General features: G+C 43.6%; 1 protein-coding gene and 1 pseudogene across 2 annotated transcripts in view; one reads left to right on the top strand and one right to left on the bottom strand.

Annotated features, from left to right (window-relative positions):
* The window catches only part of LOC145416987 (aldo-keto reductase 1B-like), an 84,627-nt gene that overhangs the window by 49,922 nt on the left and 16,272 nt on the right, over positions 1–18,433 (bottom strand). For both annotated transcript variants that reach the window (XM_080285830.1, XM_080285829.1), the window contains exon 2: positions 76–243. In XM_080285830.1, coding sequence (XP_080141956.1) covers positions 76–243 — 168 coding nt within the window. The remainder of the gene's footprint in view (positions 1–75; positions 244–18,433) is intronic.
* LOC145417060 (5S ribosomal RNA) lies at positions 14,693–14,811 on the top strand (annotated as a pseudogene).

Raw genomic sequence — 18,433 nt, forward strand, 5'->3', positions numbered from 1 at the left:
TCAACAGCCAGCATCCTGTTCTCTGTCTGTCTGTCTCTCTCTCTGTCTCTCTGTCTGTCTCTCTCTCTCACCCACCTTGCTAGTGATAAACAGATCCTCGCGTTTGACTGTTCCATCCTCAATCTTTGCCTTAATGGCAGCCCCAACCTCGGGCTCATTACCGTACACCAGCGCGCAGTCGATATGCCGGTACCCACATGCTATGGCATCCTTCACTGCTTGTGTCACTTCACCGGGTTTGGACTGTGGAGAAAATTGGATAATTCAGAAGCTGTTGATGTGGATGTGACTGAAAGCATTAGGAAAAATAATCTTTAACAGTTTGGTCATGTGAAGATGGAGAATGTGAAACTGACTAGAGTGCATGTGAGTGAAACAGAGGGGGGAAGGGGAAGAGGAAACAAAGGATGAGGTGGAGGCATGGGGTTGGGTGGTATATGAGAGAGCATTTGCACAATGTGGAGAAAGTGCCCTGATATATGAAGTGCTTTGCTTAACAGCACCCTCAGTTCAGCCTCTTATGCTACATTACTTGCTAAAACTGCCTCAAGGATATGTGAATTATTGCACAGCACCTGTAACTACTTCACTGAAAAGCAGTTACCTATAATTTACAAGTCAAGTGCACTCTCACCTGGAATACTGCTCACCCTTATGGTGTGGATATGAGAAGGTTGCACTAAAATAACTGTACAAAATTCAAAACAAATTTTCTAAGAATAATTAATAACCTATACTCAGTTCCACGGAGTCTGACGCACTGATTTTGCCAGCTGAGGACAGGTGGATCTGGTAACACTGCTCGACGTACTCGGGCTGTGATTGGTGGATTTCCGTTGTGTTTGAACGTGCACAAATTGACTTTCTATTTCAACCAAGGCCTCATTGATTTGTAAGATACCGGATTATACAGATACAAATTAAAACAACGATATCTTTAATGATAAATATGTGCCTTTTAAATTACTAGAGATAAACCTGAACGACAATGATAAAAAGTAAGTAAAGTCGTGACTGGATGCATGCGGACAAGTCAGCGACTGTGGCGGGAATTCAGACGTTCATAGCGAGGTGGTTCCGAGGTCCTGTGAAGGCACGAATGTTTTTCCCACCACTACTACACAGTGTCACAGTCTACAGTCTGCACTATGCCCTTCATTACCTCATCTACTAATATACAACCTGACCCTAGATATGCTTTGCTTAGCTTCTAATAATTATGATTTGTGTAAGCACACACACACACACACACACCTCACTGGGGCCAATACATGCAATTCTATTCTTAATACACATAGTGTACACACATATTTTCATTACCTTCATAGGTAACAGTAGCTTTAAAAATCTGCATGTGTTTGTATTCATAATCAGATTCAGTAGAATTATTTCTTACATGAATAAGTTTGGTATTTGATTTTCCATAACATTTTTGTATCATAAGAGAAAGACATACAGACGGATACCCTATCCCTGGTCACAGTGCATCCTCAAGCATGTATCTCTGCCCCCTTGACAAAGAGCTGGGAAAGTAATGGATTACATCATTATAGAATGAACCGAATTTTTGTTAATGATAGATGAAAGGAAAGTAAGATAAAAGCAAACTCCATGAGAAAATAATAGTTGAAATATGTTGCAATAACAAAACCGCGTACAGTATAAACGAAATCAAACATAATGAAATGAATTTAAATCAGTCGCTGACTTGTCCGCGTGCGTCCAGTCGCGACTTTACTTACTTTTTGTTATCATTGTCGTTCAGGTTTATCTCTAGTAATTTAAAAGGCACATATTTATCATCAAAGATATCACTGCTTTAATTTGTACCGGTATCTGTATAATCCGGTATCTTACAAATCAATGAGGCCTTGGTTGAAATAGAAAGTCAATTTGTGCACGTTCAAACACAACGGAAATCCACCAATCACAGCCCAAGTACGTCGAGCAGTGTTACCAGATCCACCTGTCCTCGGCTGGCAAAATCAGTGCGTCAGACTCCGTGGAACCGAGTATAGTTATTAGCAAAGAACTATATCCCCTACAAATAAGGAATATTGCCTTCCTTGCCTTATTTTACAGATACAGTACTTTTATGGCAGATGCTCAAAAGAAGATGCATCCATTGTGTCATTTCACACCTTCCCTGGTGCTACACAGGCCTCTGGTGGCTCTCATGGCTTACCGTCACACTGCCACACTGCAGAACAACTGCCTATCAGGATTCATTTATTCTCCAAACCACTTCTCTTCGGAACCTGCTTCACTAGATCAGATTCCTTCCAATTTCAATCCACAGTAGTTCAAGTCCAACTGTTACAGAATTTTTATGAATGGAGGACACCTGTAGTCTAGTGTAGGGATTATTTTCTATATTTAATTAGTTTTCCTTCCTCTGTTTATTTAAAAAATAAAAAATAAAGGTTTGTTTGCTGTCAGCCCTTACAGGATTAGGGCATCTAGCTGAAGACATACAGAACCCGATGTGGAGAGAACGGAGACTAAAAGACTAACTAGGAGAGGAAAGTTCCATTAGGCAACTGCCAACAGTTTCAAACCTCTAAATGTAATACAAATGATAACAAAGCAGTAGCCAGACATTTGCCTCTCGACAACCTATGTGTGGGAGGGATGGGGATATGGCAGTTTGAGGTTATGGGATGATTACGGCATCAAGAGGGTTATGGGATACAGTAGGGTCAGTCATGTTTAACCATCATTACATGCATCAGATATTGTCAAAAAATAGTATGTTTTTTTTTTTTAATTATAATTCTCTGGCTGATGGGACTGACACAAAGAATGCATGTATTATTGATGTTATTGTTGTTGAGGCCCTACATTACTATGAATATGAACCCAGTGGACTGCAGGTGGCAGCTGCCCTCCCTCTGCAGCCTAACATCTTTCTTTTGGAGGATATGGAGCTGAGGGAAGTTTGTATAACCATGGAGTGGAGCATCAATTATATTGGTGCCACCACATGAGGGCATCTGGCCAAAGATAAACAGACAAATACTACAGATGAGACAACTGTCAAACTGAAGTCTCTGCCCTTCTTCTGAACTTTCACATTGCAGTACACAGAGAACTGACTCTCTTTCCTCTGTTTCCCCTCTCACCTCCTGTATTTCATCCAGTACTATACAGTATTAACCCTCCCACAGCAAATGCAATTCTAGTACTCTATTCCAGCAGATGACAGATGATTACCCGGTATGCTCAGATTACAGTGAGTCAAAAGAAGTATGACAGTGTTGATCCTGACACCATTAATCCTTTTATGATCAAAGAACTGCAGTGTTCTATTCCAGATAACAACAGATAATTTTCCAAGTTGAGTTACAGGAGCCTGAGAGCACTGTGTTATTACTATCAACCCTCTCACTGTTAAAACTTTATTATTCTATTCCAACAATCAACACATTATTTTATTCACGTTAAAGTAAGCAATAATGAGCCTGAAAGTCAGTACAGTATTTACAATATTTATCTGTGAGTGAGTTAATGAGGTAAGGAGCAGCCTAGTACCATCAAGCAGAGACGAGATTATGAAACAAAGGTAGTGATAAAGGTGACTTAGTCCTCCTCAGTGTTATCATTTTTGTGGGAACTAAAACAATGGTCACCACTCAAAGCTATGCTGACTGTGCCTGATAACACAACAATGGCCTTCACTCCCATGATAAGCTAATTCTACACATCTACAGTAAGGTTATGTCACACTTGTTACCATTCATCCAATACAGAAAGTACTCATTACATGCCACCTTCTTCTGACATTCTTTTCATTCATTCATTCATTGCCAGACGCCATGTATCCCAAACGGGGTGGTCAAGGGCTTAGAGTTAATTGTTTTACAGGGAGGGGCACTAATCCTCCACCAACCCCACTTGACACGTAGGGAGAAAACCTATTACGATATGTGTTCCAGGCGTCTCTACGGGATTCGAACCGACGCTCCCACCTGGCGGCCTTCACCCCGTCTTGGTGTGTGTCTGACATTCTTCCTTGCTATTAAAGCCACAGTATACTGAATAAAAACTGCCCATTAAAGGTTCATTATTTTTTGCAAAGCTAATCTGCTAGTTTCTCACAATTCACAGAACCAGTTGTAAGGAAAAAAAACTGTGGTATCTGCCGGCGTGTCTCTGAGTCATGCAAGTTACAGTATCCTATGAGACCAGGTCCCAACTAGAGCCTCAGGGTGGTCTCAGCTATTTTTTTTTGTGTATAGTAGGATGCAAGGCAATGTTAACCGATCATACTCGTATCTCTCTTTAGGTTCCTTTTGGAGATTTGTTATGCCCTTTTTATCATGTGTCAGTTACCCCAGTACCTGAGAGCTAGACTGTACCTACACTGTCACACTACTGGACTAGATCTCTTATGTGAATAATGTTCTGAACCACAAAAGTATATTACATATTCTGTAATATATAAGAAGTTCATATACAAAAAAAGACAAGTAAGTGAACAGAAACAAATACAAACAAATCTTCTGCTTGGAGCCATCTGGTATCAGTCATGTGCTGCCCTTGGCTAGGACCCTGCCTGACTACTTTGTCTTTGTGGCCCCTTGCCCTCTCTCTATATTTACCTCACTCCTATTATTGACTGACAAGTAGTTTTGCTGTGCCTTCTACAGGGTCTAGAAAATATAATGAATGCTGATCTAGTTTTGAAAATCACCACCAACATATAATGACGACCTACTCAATTGGTTTTGTGTTGTAACTCTTTAAGGCTCCTACAATTTCAAAACATGCTTACTGTCCCTGATGACATAATGTTGACTTTATCACTGCGATAAGCTACGTCCACACATTCAGATTATGGTTATATAATGTGCTATCACTTAAGGTATAATGGCCTTATATTCACACATACTCTTCTCATTTTAACTTGGAAAAAACTTGCAGTACTTTCCCTCTACTTTTAATATTGAGCTCTAACAACAGATTTATATTTTGTGTTGTAATCCAGGTAGTGTGATGCACATGGTGTGTGTGTCATGTTGTTGGAGGGGGTGAGGGGGCTGCACTATTGTGTGGGCAAAGTGGATTGTCTGTAAGTTGTATTTTGCAATGGTATGGCAGCAGGGAAAGGCGGTGGCCACACCACAGTCAGGTTAGATGTATTCATGTCTCTCTGGGTTGGGTAGTATCTGAGGGGTGTATGTCTGGAGGTGGTTCTTAGATAGAATGAATACAAGGTGTCAGGACCCCCCCTTTCATTTCAAGAGAATTTTCTTTTTTAAATACTGGTATCCATTTTCCAAATCTGGCACCACTTATGGAGTCTGTGCAAGTCACCTTGCAACTCTTTAAAAATGCATTTATCTCCAATGAATTTGTGTGTGTGTGTGTGTGTGTGTGTGTGTGTGTGTGTGTGTGTGTGTGTGTGTGTGTGTGTGTGTACAATACATATCCTACAGTATGGGAGCATAACTAGTACTGTCCTGCAAAACACCTGCTCTTTCCCAAATATACTTGTACACCAGATGAGCTACCAAAACGCTATCAATGTTATCTAAATTTTTACTGATTATTATACTACCTCACTATTACCAAACAAATTGTGGGAAGTATGAGTCTGATGAAAGTGAGTCTGATTAAAGCATAACCTACTACATGTACAGTAAGGACAGTTTGTTTTCATACGACAGAACTTCACCAAGCCCGAAGCTTGAGTATTGAGTTGTAGTTGCATGAAATTTGATGAGCCTTAGTTATGATATAGGAAAGAGTCTCCTTGGTTATTAGTAAGATTTACCCGGCAATGTGACTACAACTGGCCATCAACTTAACTGCAAAGGGATTATGAATCTCTGCCAAATGAGAAAGAACACTCTATAGTTTTTGTATTTTTTAGATGCTATATACTGTATTGAACTTTCATGCAGTTCAACAGACCTGTGTATACTGTGTGTCTATATATATATATATATATATATATATATATATATATATATATATCAGTATGTACATTATGGGATCGAGGAGTAACTGGTTAGGGTGGTTATGTCTATGTATGTAGGAATCAATGGAGATTTGGGTGATGAGTTTTCCATGAATGTTGGTGTGCATCACAGGTGAGTCTTGTGCCCCTAGTTGTTTATCATGGTACTTGAAGCCCTCTCACGTGACTTCAGAATGGACTCCCCTGGAAGATGTTGTATGCCGATGACTTGTTGTTGATTGCAGAGAATGAAAGGGAAGTGGAGGAATGATTTAGGAAGTGGAGAGATGGTTATTTGGCACAAGGGCTTGAGAGTAAACGCAGATAAAACAAAGGTGACGGTATCAAGGGCTGGCGGCAGTACTGTCAAAGTTCCAAAGAAGAGGAAGAGTGGTCATGTGTGGTTTGCCAAAAGGTCGTGGGAAGCAATTCCATCCTGTGCAAAGTTTGTGGTATGTGGGTGCATAGGAGATGTAGTGGAATTTGAGGCAGACTGCAAAATAATAGTCACTTCCCGTATGTGATGTGTTGGGGAAAGCACATGGAGATTGTCAGGCATGAAAGGACTGATCTTGCTGGTGAGTCTCTCAAGTGTGTGGAAGAGTTTTTTTTTTTATTTGGGAGACGTGTGCTGGAGGTGAGGCTGGAGTTTGCTCTGTGGCTAGAGTAAGGAGTGGTTGGAAGAAGTTCAGGGAGCTGTTGCCTCTCCAGACACCGAGAGGGCTCTCCCTCCGTCCTAAGGAATCTTTGTATGCGGCATGTGTTAGGAGTGAAATGCTGTGTGGTAGTGAGACCTGGACAGTAAAGGGAAAGGATACTCACTGACTCATATGTTCAGAAATGACAATGAAAAGGTGGATATGCAGTGCGTCCTTGAGTGTGGTGAAATGTGGAGAGGATGGGGGATGATGTCTGGATGCAGAAAGTGATAAGTGTTAACATCAGAGATTGCGTTGCGAGAGGTATACTGAAAAAGACCTGGGACAAGATCACTGGGTGCGACCTCAGGGACAGGAGACTGCATAGGAACAGTGCCAGAGATTGAGCAGCTTGGACAGCTGCCATTAGGTGACCAAAGCTGACATATGTAAGCATGTTGGAGCCTTCAAAAATGTAATGAAATGAAACGATGTATAGATAATTATCTATCTATCTACCTATTGCCAGACGCCATAATCCCGTAAGGGGTGGCCATTTGACTTTGAGTTAGTTGTTTTACGGGGAGGGGCACTATCCCTCCACCAACCCACTTGTTTACACATAGGGAGCAAGTATGGTTTGGTTATATGGTTACCACCCAGCACTGTAAATGGTTTCTTGGCTTACATGAAACCATTTGGCGTGCCACTCAATGCAAAGCCATCTGTAAAGGAAAGAAAAGCAATAAGAAGTGACAGGAAAGATGGGAGAAATAGGAAGACAGGAGGGCAGGCACAGAAAGAAATGATAATGGCTAAGGAAAATGTAGGCAGCACTACATCAAGTGAGTGGATAATGGTTGCCACCACCTACCACAAAAACAGTATATTATATATATATATATATATATATATATATATACTGTACCAGTATATATCTATAAATATATATCTATATCTATATCTATCTATCTATCTAACTATATACACACACAGTACAGTCACTATTATCGCAATATAGACTCTTGCAAAATTTCATTTCGCGATGGCAAGGGAATGTTTTTTCCCAGGAGTCTCACGATTTTCCAACGATTTTCATGAGCCCCCGCATGAAAATCGTAGTCACTTGTTTTGAACCGACCATCGAGGATATGTTGGAAACAGACAAACGAGTCAATGACAACAAAGTTCAGGAACCCTTACCTGTCCCACCAGGTGAGCCAACATCTTGCCAAATCACAGACTTGCTGGCAACCACTGCTCATTTGAAAGAGCAAATTGAGGAATGTGGTGGGAGGCCAGAGATCAGGGACACCTTCCTCCCGATGGTGGATAGACTTCTGGCTAATTACAAGGACATTTTCAGCGCCAGAGTTCATGCACGTCATCAGACTCTGATAACATCATTCCTGTCCTCTCGTATTCAACAAGTCCAGGCTTTGGAGAACATACAGGCTGGGGAGGACGAGGGTGCTGTAGACGAGGATGTTGATGACACTGGGGAGCCTGATGAACTCTCACTGGATTTTGAGGGCTCTGATGCTGAAGCATAGGGAGGTGGTTGTGTGGGGGACTCAACAGTGGTGGCGGGGAGCAGTAAGGGGGCAGGTGGTAACTAACCACTGCTCTCAGCCTCGGAACTCATCTTCAAGCCCTATCAAGCAGTTCAGCCTAAGTGTCAGTGTTAGTAAATTCTTTGTTCAGTAATATATTATATGTCTGATTAAATGTATGTAATTTATAATGGGGGTATTGTGTCATTAATGGGTAGCTAAGGGGGAATCAGGTGGCTGACCCCGGCACCAATTATCACTTAGAACGTGTAAAGTATACGCACGAATTTTGAGAGTTTGAGGTTCGCGCCGCAATTGTGGTATCAATTAGGTGCGAAAATAGTGACTGTACTGAACATATATATGTAGGTGTATATATATATATATATCCCCCCTGGGGGTAGGGGGGTTTTTCAAGAATACTCCCCTAGTATCCCTGCTTGTCATAAAAGGTGACTAAATGGGTTGGCGGAGGGTTAGTGCCCCTCCCCAGAAAACAACTAAAAAAACAAACAATAAGCCTTGGACAAGGACTGACCAAACGATGACGACCAAGGACCGGACAAAGGACATGATTATCGGAACATGGAATATAAGGGGAGCGAATGATGAGGTGAAAGAGAGAGAGATTGTCCAGGTGCTTGAGGATGCAAAAGTGGATGTATGTGGAATAACTGAAACAAAATGGAGAGGAGAAAGTGTGAGAGAATGGGAGTATGGATGGGGTATATGTGCAGGAGTAGATGAGAATGAGAGGGCAAAGGAAGGAGTATGTATAGTTGTGAGTAAAAGATTGAAGAGGAGCATAAGACAGTATGGATCAGTTGGGTCAAGGATTGTGTGGGTAAAGTTGAAAGTTGGAATACAAATGTGGGCGATTGTGTGTGTGTATGCGCCAATGCAAGATCGTGCTAGAAGAGTGAGAGAAGAGTTCTGGACAAATGTAGAAGTGTGCATGGAAAAGTCTGGAAGGAATGATTGTTTTTGATTGGTGATATGAATGGTAAAGTTGGGAATGTGAAGGTGCATGGAATAGTTGGTGAGTGGAGTGTGCCTGCTGAGATAGATGAGAATGGGAGTGCGTTAGTGGACATTTGTGCTGGGAGGGGGTTCATGATAGCCAATACCCTCTTCAGGCATAAAATGATCCACAGGTATACATGGCGAGTGATGAGAAGGGTGGGTGGTGAACTGAATGAAAGGAAGGCAATGACTGATTATGTGTGTGTGGATGAAAGGATGCGAAGATGTGTAATGGATGCAAGAGTTTATAGAGGCTGGGGGAGTGGACTTTCTGACCACTACTTGGTGGTGGCCAGAATTAGATTTCAAGTAAGATGGAGGAATAGAAGAAAGGAAAGATGAGAGAAAGGAGTAGTGGCAAGGAGAGTGGAAAGGTTACAAGAGGATGAGAAAAAGGTGAGAAAAAGGCAGAGTATAAGAGAGAAGTGGAGGAACGATTGGGCAAATATGAATTGGAGCAGATGGGAGACGTGGAATGTGTGTGTAGGATATTTACAGAAGAAATATGTGCAGCATGTGATGTGGTGTGTGGAGGGAAGAGAAGACGGAGGGGGGTGCAAGGAACAGCGTGGTGGACTGAAGAGGTGAAACAGGCTGTGGCACAAAAGAAGAAAGCATACAATGAATGGATGAGAAATAGGGGCGTGTGAAGAAGTTGAGAGGCGGAAGAGAGAGTTATATGTAGAAAGAAAGAGGTGAAAAGATTAGTAAGAGAAAGTAAGAAGAGAGTGGATGAGGAATTTGGAAGGAATTTGAGTGTAAAGTGGAGGGACTGTAAGAAAATGTTCTGGAAAGAGGTGAAAAGAGTAAGACAGGGTGGAAGTGAAGTTAGCAGGGGAGTGAAAGATAAAAATGGTAGATTACTAGTGGAGAAGGAAGAAAAAGTGAGCAGATGGACAGAACACTTTAAGGAATTGTTGAACGTAGAGGATGGAAGTAATGCGAGTATAAGTGGCTGGGGAATGGCTGGGAGAAGCAGGGAGCTGAGAAGACAGGAAGAAATCAGTAGGATAGAAGTTGTGGAAGCAATGAAGAAAGTTAAATTGGGGAAAGCCCCAGGAATTGATGGAGTGTGTGGTGAAATGCTGAAGCATGGGGGAGAGATAGTAGTAGAATGGATGTGGAAGATGTGCAGATTGGCCTGGGAGGAAGGCAGAGTCCCGGAGGAGTGGAAGTCAGGTATAATTATTCCCTTGTACAAAGGAAAAGGGGAAAAAGAAGTGTGTGGTAATCATAGGGGCATTTGTCTTCTTAGTATAATAGGAAAAGTGTCTGGTAGGATTCTTATTCAAAGCAGAGGATGGAAGGATGTTAATTGAGATGGATGCAGTAAGGAAGAGATGGGCAGAGTATTTTGAAAGATTGTTAAATGTAGAGGAGGAAAGGGTGGCTGAGATTGTGGCAGATAGAAGGGTGCAAGGAATAAATGTGTTGGGAGAGTTGAATGATTCCTTGATCACGAAGGAGGAAGTGGAGAAGGCAGTAAAGGAGATGAAAACAGGGAAAGCTGCAGGTATGGATGGGTGTGCTGTGGAATGCCTGAAGGGTGGTGGAGTGACTATTGTTGACTGGTTAGTAAGATTATTGAATGTGTGCTTTGAGAAAGGTATGGTGCCAATTGACTGGGCAAGTGCTTGTGTGGTCCCGTTGTATAAAGGCAAGGGTGATAAGTATGAATGTACTAGCTTTAGGGGTATAAGTCTGTTGAGTGTTGTAGGTAAAGTGTATGGTAGAGTGTTAATTATGAGAGTTAGAGAGGGTACAGAGGGAGTGATTAGTGATGAGCAGTGTGGCTTTAGGAGAGGGAGGGGATGCGTTGATCAGGTGTTTGCTGTGAGACAAGTGTGTGAAAAGTATTTAGCGAAAGGCAAGGATGTGTTTTGGGCATTTATGGATTTAGAGAAAGCGTATGATACAATTGATGGGGAGGCTTTGTGGACTGTTTTAAGATTGTATGGACTTGATGGTAGGTTACTAAAAGGGGTGAAAAGTTTTTATGTAAATAGTAGAGCGTGTGTAAGAGTGGGAAATGCTGTGAGTGATTGGTTTCCCGTGAGAGTGGGGCTGCGACAGGGATGTGTGATGTCGCCTTGGTTGTTTAATATTTACATGGATGGTGTTGTAAGGGAGGTGAATGCAAGAGTTTTAGGTGGTCTGAGTCTGGTAAATGTTGATGGAGGAGAGTGGAATCTGAAGCAGCTGCTGTTTGCAGATGATACTGCACTGGTGACTGATTCAGAGGAGAGATTGAGACAGTTGGTAGAGGAGTTTGGAAGGGTGTGTGAAAGGAGGAAATTGAAAGTAATGGAGAATAAGAGTAAAGTGATAAAGTGTACGAGGTTGATAGATGGTAGGGGGATGAATATAGTTTTGAATGGTGAGTTGCTTGAGGAGGTAGATTGTTTTAAATATCTAGGGTCACATGTTGCTGTGGATGGAAGAATAGATGCAGAAGTGAAGTTTAGAATAAATGAAGTAGGAAAGGTGTTGGGAGGAATGAAAAAAGTGTTTAAATGTCGTTCGCTTAGAATGGATGTAAAGAGAACGCTGTATGAGGGTGTTGTGGTGCCGACTGCATTATATGGGGCTGAAACATGGAATATGGGTGTAGCAGAGAGGAAAAGTTTGAATGTAATGGAGATGAGATGTCTGAGGAGTATGTGTGGAGTGACGCGTATGGATCGAGTGCGAAATGATGAAGTGCGAAGGAGAACTGGAGTTGTTCGGGAGATGGCTGGTAGAGTTGAGCAGAGGGTGTTGCAATGGTTTGGGCATATGGAGAGAATGGATAATGATCGATTGGTGAAAAAGATAACTAGATCTGATGTGAGAGGTGTAAGACTGAGAGGAAGACCACGAATAGGATGGATGGACAGTGTGAAGAGAGCGCTGGATGCGAGAGGGATGTCTGTTGAGCAAGGAAGAGTGGCTGTGCGAGACAGAAATAAATGGAGAGAAATTGTGAATGAATAAGTGATGACGCAGCCCTGAGGGGATATTCTCCCGCATTTGGTCTGATCAGCTAGTCAGGTCAGGTGCGGGTAAGGGGATGGGTCTGTTATAATGTGGCAGGGGTAAACCAGTTCTGCTGTCGGGCCCTGCTGTGGATGTCACTGATTGCATTGCGCAGTTGACCCTTGTGCGGCGTGATGCGGTGAGGATCTGTTCGTTCTCCCCTTTGGGGCTAAGATGCGAATGAATGTGTTTGAATGGATGAGTAAATGGAGAGTGAGTCGTCCTGTCTCGGCTACCTCCCTTTCCTTGGGGGAAGCAGCCTAGGTATATAGATAGATAGATAGATAGATAGGATTCTTATTGACAGAGTTAGAGAAAGAACAGAGAAATTAGTTGGAGAAGAACAGGGAGGCTTTAGGAAGGGAAGAGGTTATGTTGATCAGATATTCATTCTTAGATCTTTAGTGGAAAAGCTTCTAGAGAAGGGAAAGAAGTTGTATGTGGCTTTCATGGATTTGGAGAAAGCATATGACAGGGTGGATAGACAAGGATTGTGGAAAGTGTTAAGAATATATGGAGTAGATGGGAAGTTGCTGAATGCTGTGAAGAGTATGTACGATGGTGCGAAGGCTGCAGTGCGTGTGGATGGTGAACTAAGTGAGTTTTTCTCTTTGAAAGTTGGGTTGAAACAGGGATGTGTCATGTCTCCATGCTTGTTCAATCTGTACATGGATGGGGTAATAAAAAAGGTACAAGGTAGGGTAGTGGATGTTGGAGTGGCCCTGGTGAGAGAGGATAGTGTTTGGAAACTCCCTGTACTGTTGTTTGCAGATGATACTGTGTTGTTGAGTGAAGACGAAGGGGAGCTGCAAGGCTTGGTGGATGAGTTTGGGAGAGTGTGTAAGAAACGGAATCTAAAGGTGAATGTAGGTAAGAGTAAAGTGATGGTCTTTGAGAGAGGTGAAGTCAGTGAATGTACAGCGAGGTTGGATGGTGAGGAATTGGAAAATGTGAGTACGTTTAAGTACTTGGGTAGTGTGATGAGTAAGGATGGAGGTTTGGAGGATGAAGTGCTTGAAAGGGTACAGCAAGGAAGAAAGGTTGCTGGTTCTTTGAAAGCAGTGATAAGAAACAGGGAAGTGAGCATGGAAGTGAAAAAGTTACTACATGACAGTATTGTGATACCAACTCTAACATATGGAAGTGAAGCTTGGACATTGTTAGAAGGGCACAAGTCAAGAGTGAGAGCAGTGGAAATGAGTTATTTAAGAGGAGCCTGTGGAGTCACATGGAGAGACAGGCTGACGAATGAGAATATAAGGGAGCATTGTGGTGTGGATGTGGATGTGATAGGAAGCGTTATGAGGAACACACTGAGGTGGTTTGGCCATGTGGAGAGGATGGAGGGTGAAAGACTGACGAAGAGAGTGTATATGAGTGAGGTGGAGGGGGGAAGAGGGAGGGGGAGGCCGAGGATGAGATGGAGGGATGGGGTGGAGAGGTATATGAGAGAGGGGGGTGTGAGCTGGAAGAAGGGCAGTGAAATGGCGGGGGACAGGGCGACTTGGAGGCGATTTGTTTGTGGCCACCCCAAACGGGATTGAGGTGTCTGGCAATAGATAGATAGATAGTATATATGTATATATATATATATATATATATATATACAGTACCCTCGCGTCCAACACGCATTTGTCCAGCACGATTCGCGTCCAGCACGGAGAGCAAAAAATTAGTACGATTTAATATGATTTAAGTACAGTACTGTAAAACGGGTGAGTCAGCATAACACTGACGGAGCTCCGAGAAGTGGGCGAAATCCGCAGAGTTCGCCTCTAGCACGATCACCCCTGGTCCAACACGGTCATACTGGGCGTTCCCGTGATGCTGACAGCCAATCAAAACTTCTGATCGCTATCGTGACGAGATCGTGATGTCGCCCAATGAAAAACACTTCTGCTCTCAGGTGATGTTTTGTTTAAATTTCTCCCGCCACAGTGCCACTCAGTTGCATAATTCGCATTGGACGGTGCTTTTTTCTCACTGCATTTTCTGCCCTTGCTACTGCATTTTACCCTGCTCACGATGCCTAGGAAGCCTTCTGAGAACCCCAAGAAGCGGTGGCACCTCCCTCAGGCCACCAAGCTAGAATACATCGAGAGGAAGAAAGGGGAAAGGAATTTCAAAGGATTTATGAGGGAGGTTGAGGAGGAGCAGCAGCCATTACCCGCTAGTGACGCCAGCAGCCATCCTCCAGGGACCCAGTAGGACTACCTAGTCTCGGATATCACCTTCCATTCCCAGCAAGCCCACAAACATTATCCTAAAAGGTCAGTTATCATTCATAGTACAGTATCATTTATTATAATTACAGTAGTACCAATATATGTATAGGTATATGGTAGGTATTTAGGGTGACTTTTCCTAGGGTTGCTGACATAATTCATTTTTCCCCATAAGCTCTGTTGTTTGTCCAACACGTTTTTGGTCCAACACGGGACCCATGCATGACAATATTACCGTGTTGGACGCGAGGGTACTGTATATATATATGTCTGTGTGTCAACGGCCATACCACGTTGAGTACACCGCTTCCCGTCCGATCAGCAAGGTTAAGCAACATTGGGTCTGGTTAGTACTTGGATGGGTGACCGCCTGGCAACACCAGATGCTGTTGGCATCCCTACGTGTCAAGTGGGGTTGGTGGAGGATTAGTGCCCCTCCCTGTAAAACAATTAACTCTAAGCCCTTGGCCACCCCGTTTGGGATACATGGCGTCTGGCAATGAATGAATGAATGAATATATATATGTATATAGTGGTCCCTCAAGTTTGACAATTTAATTAGTCTGGCAAAACCATTGCCAAATGCGAAATCGCTAACGCAAAGTGTACTTTATACGGGAAAAATATCAATCAGTCTGCCCTCATCCTCCAAGTCACCCTTTTGACCCCCAATTTCCTACTTTAAGTGCTGAAAATGAAACACACTGTATCAGCAATAAATTATAAAAATACAACGCCAAATGGTTGGCACTGTGAGAGAAAGAAAAGCGCCCAAGGTCAACAGACGCTCACAACAATGATAACAATGGTGGTCTGGTGGTGGACAGGCAAGGCGCTAAATGCATGGGATCGGTACCTTTTCTAACCTGTTGCTAAACGCAAAAATTGTTAACTTGAAACACCACTGAGTATACATATACAGTAATCCCTCTACTTTCCGGACATCCCCACTTACCGGACATAATCGTCCCGGGATCCAATATTTCCAAAATGGTCCGAAAACTGCAAAAAAATAAATAAATAAATAAATAAAAATAAAAAAATTAAAAATGATTTTTTCCCGCATGTAATTTGAACTTGGCGCCCGTGGCACGGGACAACTTTGTTGTGGTGCGTCATTTCTCCGACGTCAGCTAGAGCGCCCCTGCATCCTCCCCACTTACCGCCTGTATCTTGTCATGAGTGAACGCTCATCGTCATGGCTGCCCATGTGCTAGCTTTTGTGGTGGTGCCTTACCTGCTGCTCTCGTGCCTCTCCTTCGTGTGTGTGATGATGGCCCCGCTGCCTGAGAAGAGGAAGAGAGTGGTATTGGCTCTGGAGAAGAAGTGGGGGATATTAGAGAAAGTAGATGCGGGATGGTCTTCATCACGCATCCTCCGTGAGTTCAACCTGGCCCGATCTACTTTGTTTGATATTAAGAGATCCCGAGACAAACTCATGCAGTACACGGCTGACTTCTCGTCGAAACGCAAACGCAATGTGGAGAGGAAGATGATGTTTACTCCCAAGTTTGCTGAAGTCGACCGCTCTACGTTGATTTGGTATCGACAGCAACGTGCTGCTGGTGTGATGGTACGTGGTACAGAGCTGAAGGCTGCTGCTGAGAAGTTCACAAGGCTTCACGACACCCTAGACTTCAAGGCATCCGAGGGTTGGCGCTTTGCATTCAAGTTATGACATGGCCTTACCAACCGTAAGTCTCATGGCGAAGCTTTGGACGCTAACGAGGATGGAGTAGAGGAGTTTTGGCACAAGGTGAAGCGCTTGATCGACAGGGAGGGCCTCACTCTCGGTAAAGTCTGCAACGCTGACGAAACTGGTTTATTCTATCGCTCTTTGCCTACAAACACTCTAGCCGAGGAGACGGAGAAGCGTGTACCTGGTCGCAAGCTCTCCAAGCAACGGCTATCTGCTTTGTGTTGTGCCAATGCTAACGGCATGCACCGGCTTAACCCCGTTATTGTTGGCCGTGCAAAGCAGCCTCAGTGTCTTCGTGGGGTGATGGATGTCCTTCCTGTCGTCTGGTACCATTCCTTGAAGGCCCACATCTTCAAAGACTGGTTCCACCGCCATTTCGTCAAGGAGGTCATACATTACCAGACGGAGAAACTGGGAATCCCACACGACCAGGTCAAGGCCCTCCATCTCCTCGACAATGCACCTGCCCACCCGTGCGACAAGGACTTGGTGGCTGAGAATGGCCGCATTAGGTGCATGTTTCTGCCACCTAATACTACTGCTCTCATCCAACCAATGGGCCAAGGAGTGATCGTGGCAACGAAGCGCCTATACCGATGAAAGTTCCTGGACAAGGTGATGGTTGTTCTCAAGGAAGAGGACGAGTGCAGGGAGCGACGGGACACGTGAGGCCAGCGGACTTTGGAAAACCTTTGCCGCTACAACATAAAGTCTGCCATTTACAACTGGGCCAGTGCATGGAAGGAAATCCCTGTCAAGACTCTAGAAAATGGCTGGTCTCGTCTGCTTCTCGGAACGGATGTGGAGGACAATTTCCTAAGTTTCGACATGGATGACTTCCATGCATGTCTACATGCGCACGGCGACGATGTTGATGTGGACGAAGTGTGTGAGTGGTTGGATGACAACGAGGGCGATCCTGAGTATCAGACCAAGTCTGATATCGAGATCGCATCTTCAGTTGCAGGTGTCAGTACCCAGCTTGAAGATTCCGACGAGGACGGCGACAATGATGCGGACTCCTCTCAGCATGACACAACTCCAGCCATCCCCAAGCTAAGCACACTCCGGGAACACCTAGAGTTCGTTCTGGACTACCTGGAACACCCGGACTGTGACAGGGAGATGGGGCCCTTGAGACTTGTGGAGGAAGTGCGTGCTTTCAGGCAGCGCATCATAAATCGTCGTTCCTTGCGTCAATCAACGATTGACAGCTTTTTCAGGCCCGTGACCCCCGCTGTGCCCAGCCCTGGCTCCACTCCATTGACTCCCCAAGACAGGCCCTCATGCTCCAAGCCACAGCCCAGCACATCAGCCACGGTGGAGTCACCGCTCGACGTGAGTTTGCGTCTTTCTTCCAAGTCATCTACAGTGGGTACGCCATCACCACGACAAAGCGACGCACCCCTAGGTCACCTCCCAGCGATACTGACTCTGACAGTGATTAAACGGCAAGAACTTCTCCACTAGACCACACAGGAATTTAGTGTTGTGCAGAGAAAGAAAAACAGTGCATAGAGTATTGTTAAGAAATTAGAAATTTGAGTGAAAAGACAAAATTTTTGGACTAAACTTAACGTAAATAAACTTGTGATTTGTTTTGAAATTGGTTTTATGAGTGGAAAGACTTAAAGTGCAGAGTGCAACACTTATTAAGTTACAATGGAGCATAAGTAAGACAAGAGTGCACAGTGTGAAGAGAATGGACTTCTGAGTGCGAATGACTAAGTGCAAGATTTCATGAACAGTGTACTGCAAGTGCTTCAGGAAATCCTTCTTACTGTCAAAGTCTGAGAGGAGGCGGTTATTCATCAAGATGGCCATGGACTTGCTGTAAATAAGCAGAATGTTTCATACTGTACTGTACTGTATTTTCCATACTATACTTACCTCAAACACCTCATTTCACTCTTTTATATCCCTTATTGGTGTGAATATGTAGTGTCTTAGGTGCCATGCATGTACAGTAGGGAGGTGTTTTTCTGAGTTAGGCTAGGTTAGGGTCCATAACTACCAGTCCAGGAGCCAGGGACTTGTAAGTACCAAGAATGTTTAATATTGTATAAACCTACCTCAAAAAACTCATTTTATGGTTCTTTTGCATTTATTTCAGTCTTTTATATCCCTTATTGGTGTGATTTGGGTCTTAAATAGGTGCTATGCATGTCCAGAGGGAGTTGTATAGGTGTTTTTCTAAGTTAGGGTCCATAAGTACAAGTCCAGGAGGCTGGTGCCCACTATCCGGACAGGACCACTTTCTAGACATGCCTTTAGCTCTATTACGTCGGATAGTGGAGGGATTACTGTATATACAGTGC

This window comes from Coenobita brevimanus, chromosome 108 (assembly GCF_032717465.1).
Source record: "Coenobita brevimanus isolate Jiangsu-jjx chromosome 108, ASM3271746v2, whole genome shotgun sequence".
NCBI classification, from domain to species: domain Eukaryota; kingdom Metazoa; phylum Arthropoda; class Malacostraca; order Decapoda; family Coenobitidae; genus Coenobita; species Coenobita brevimanus.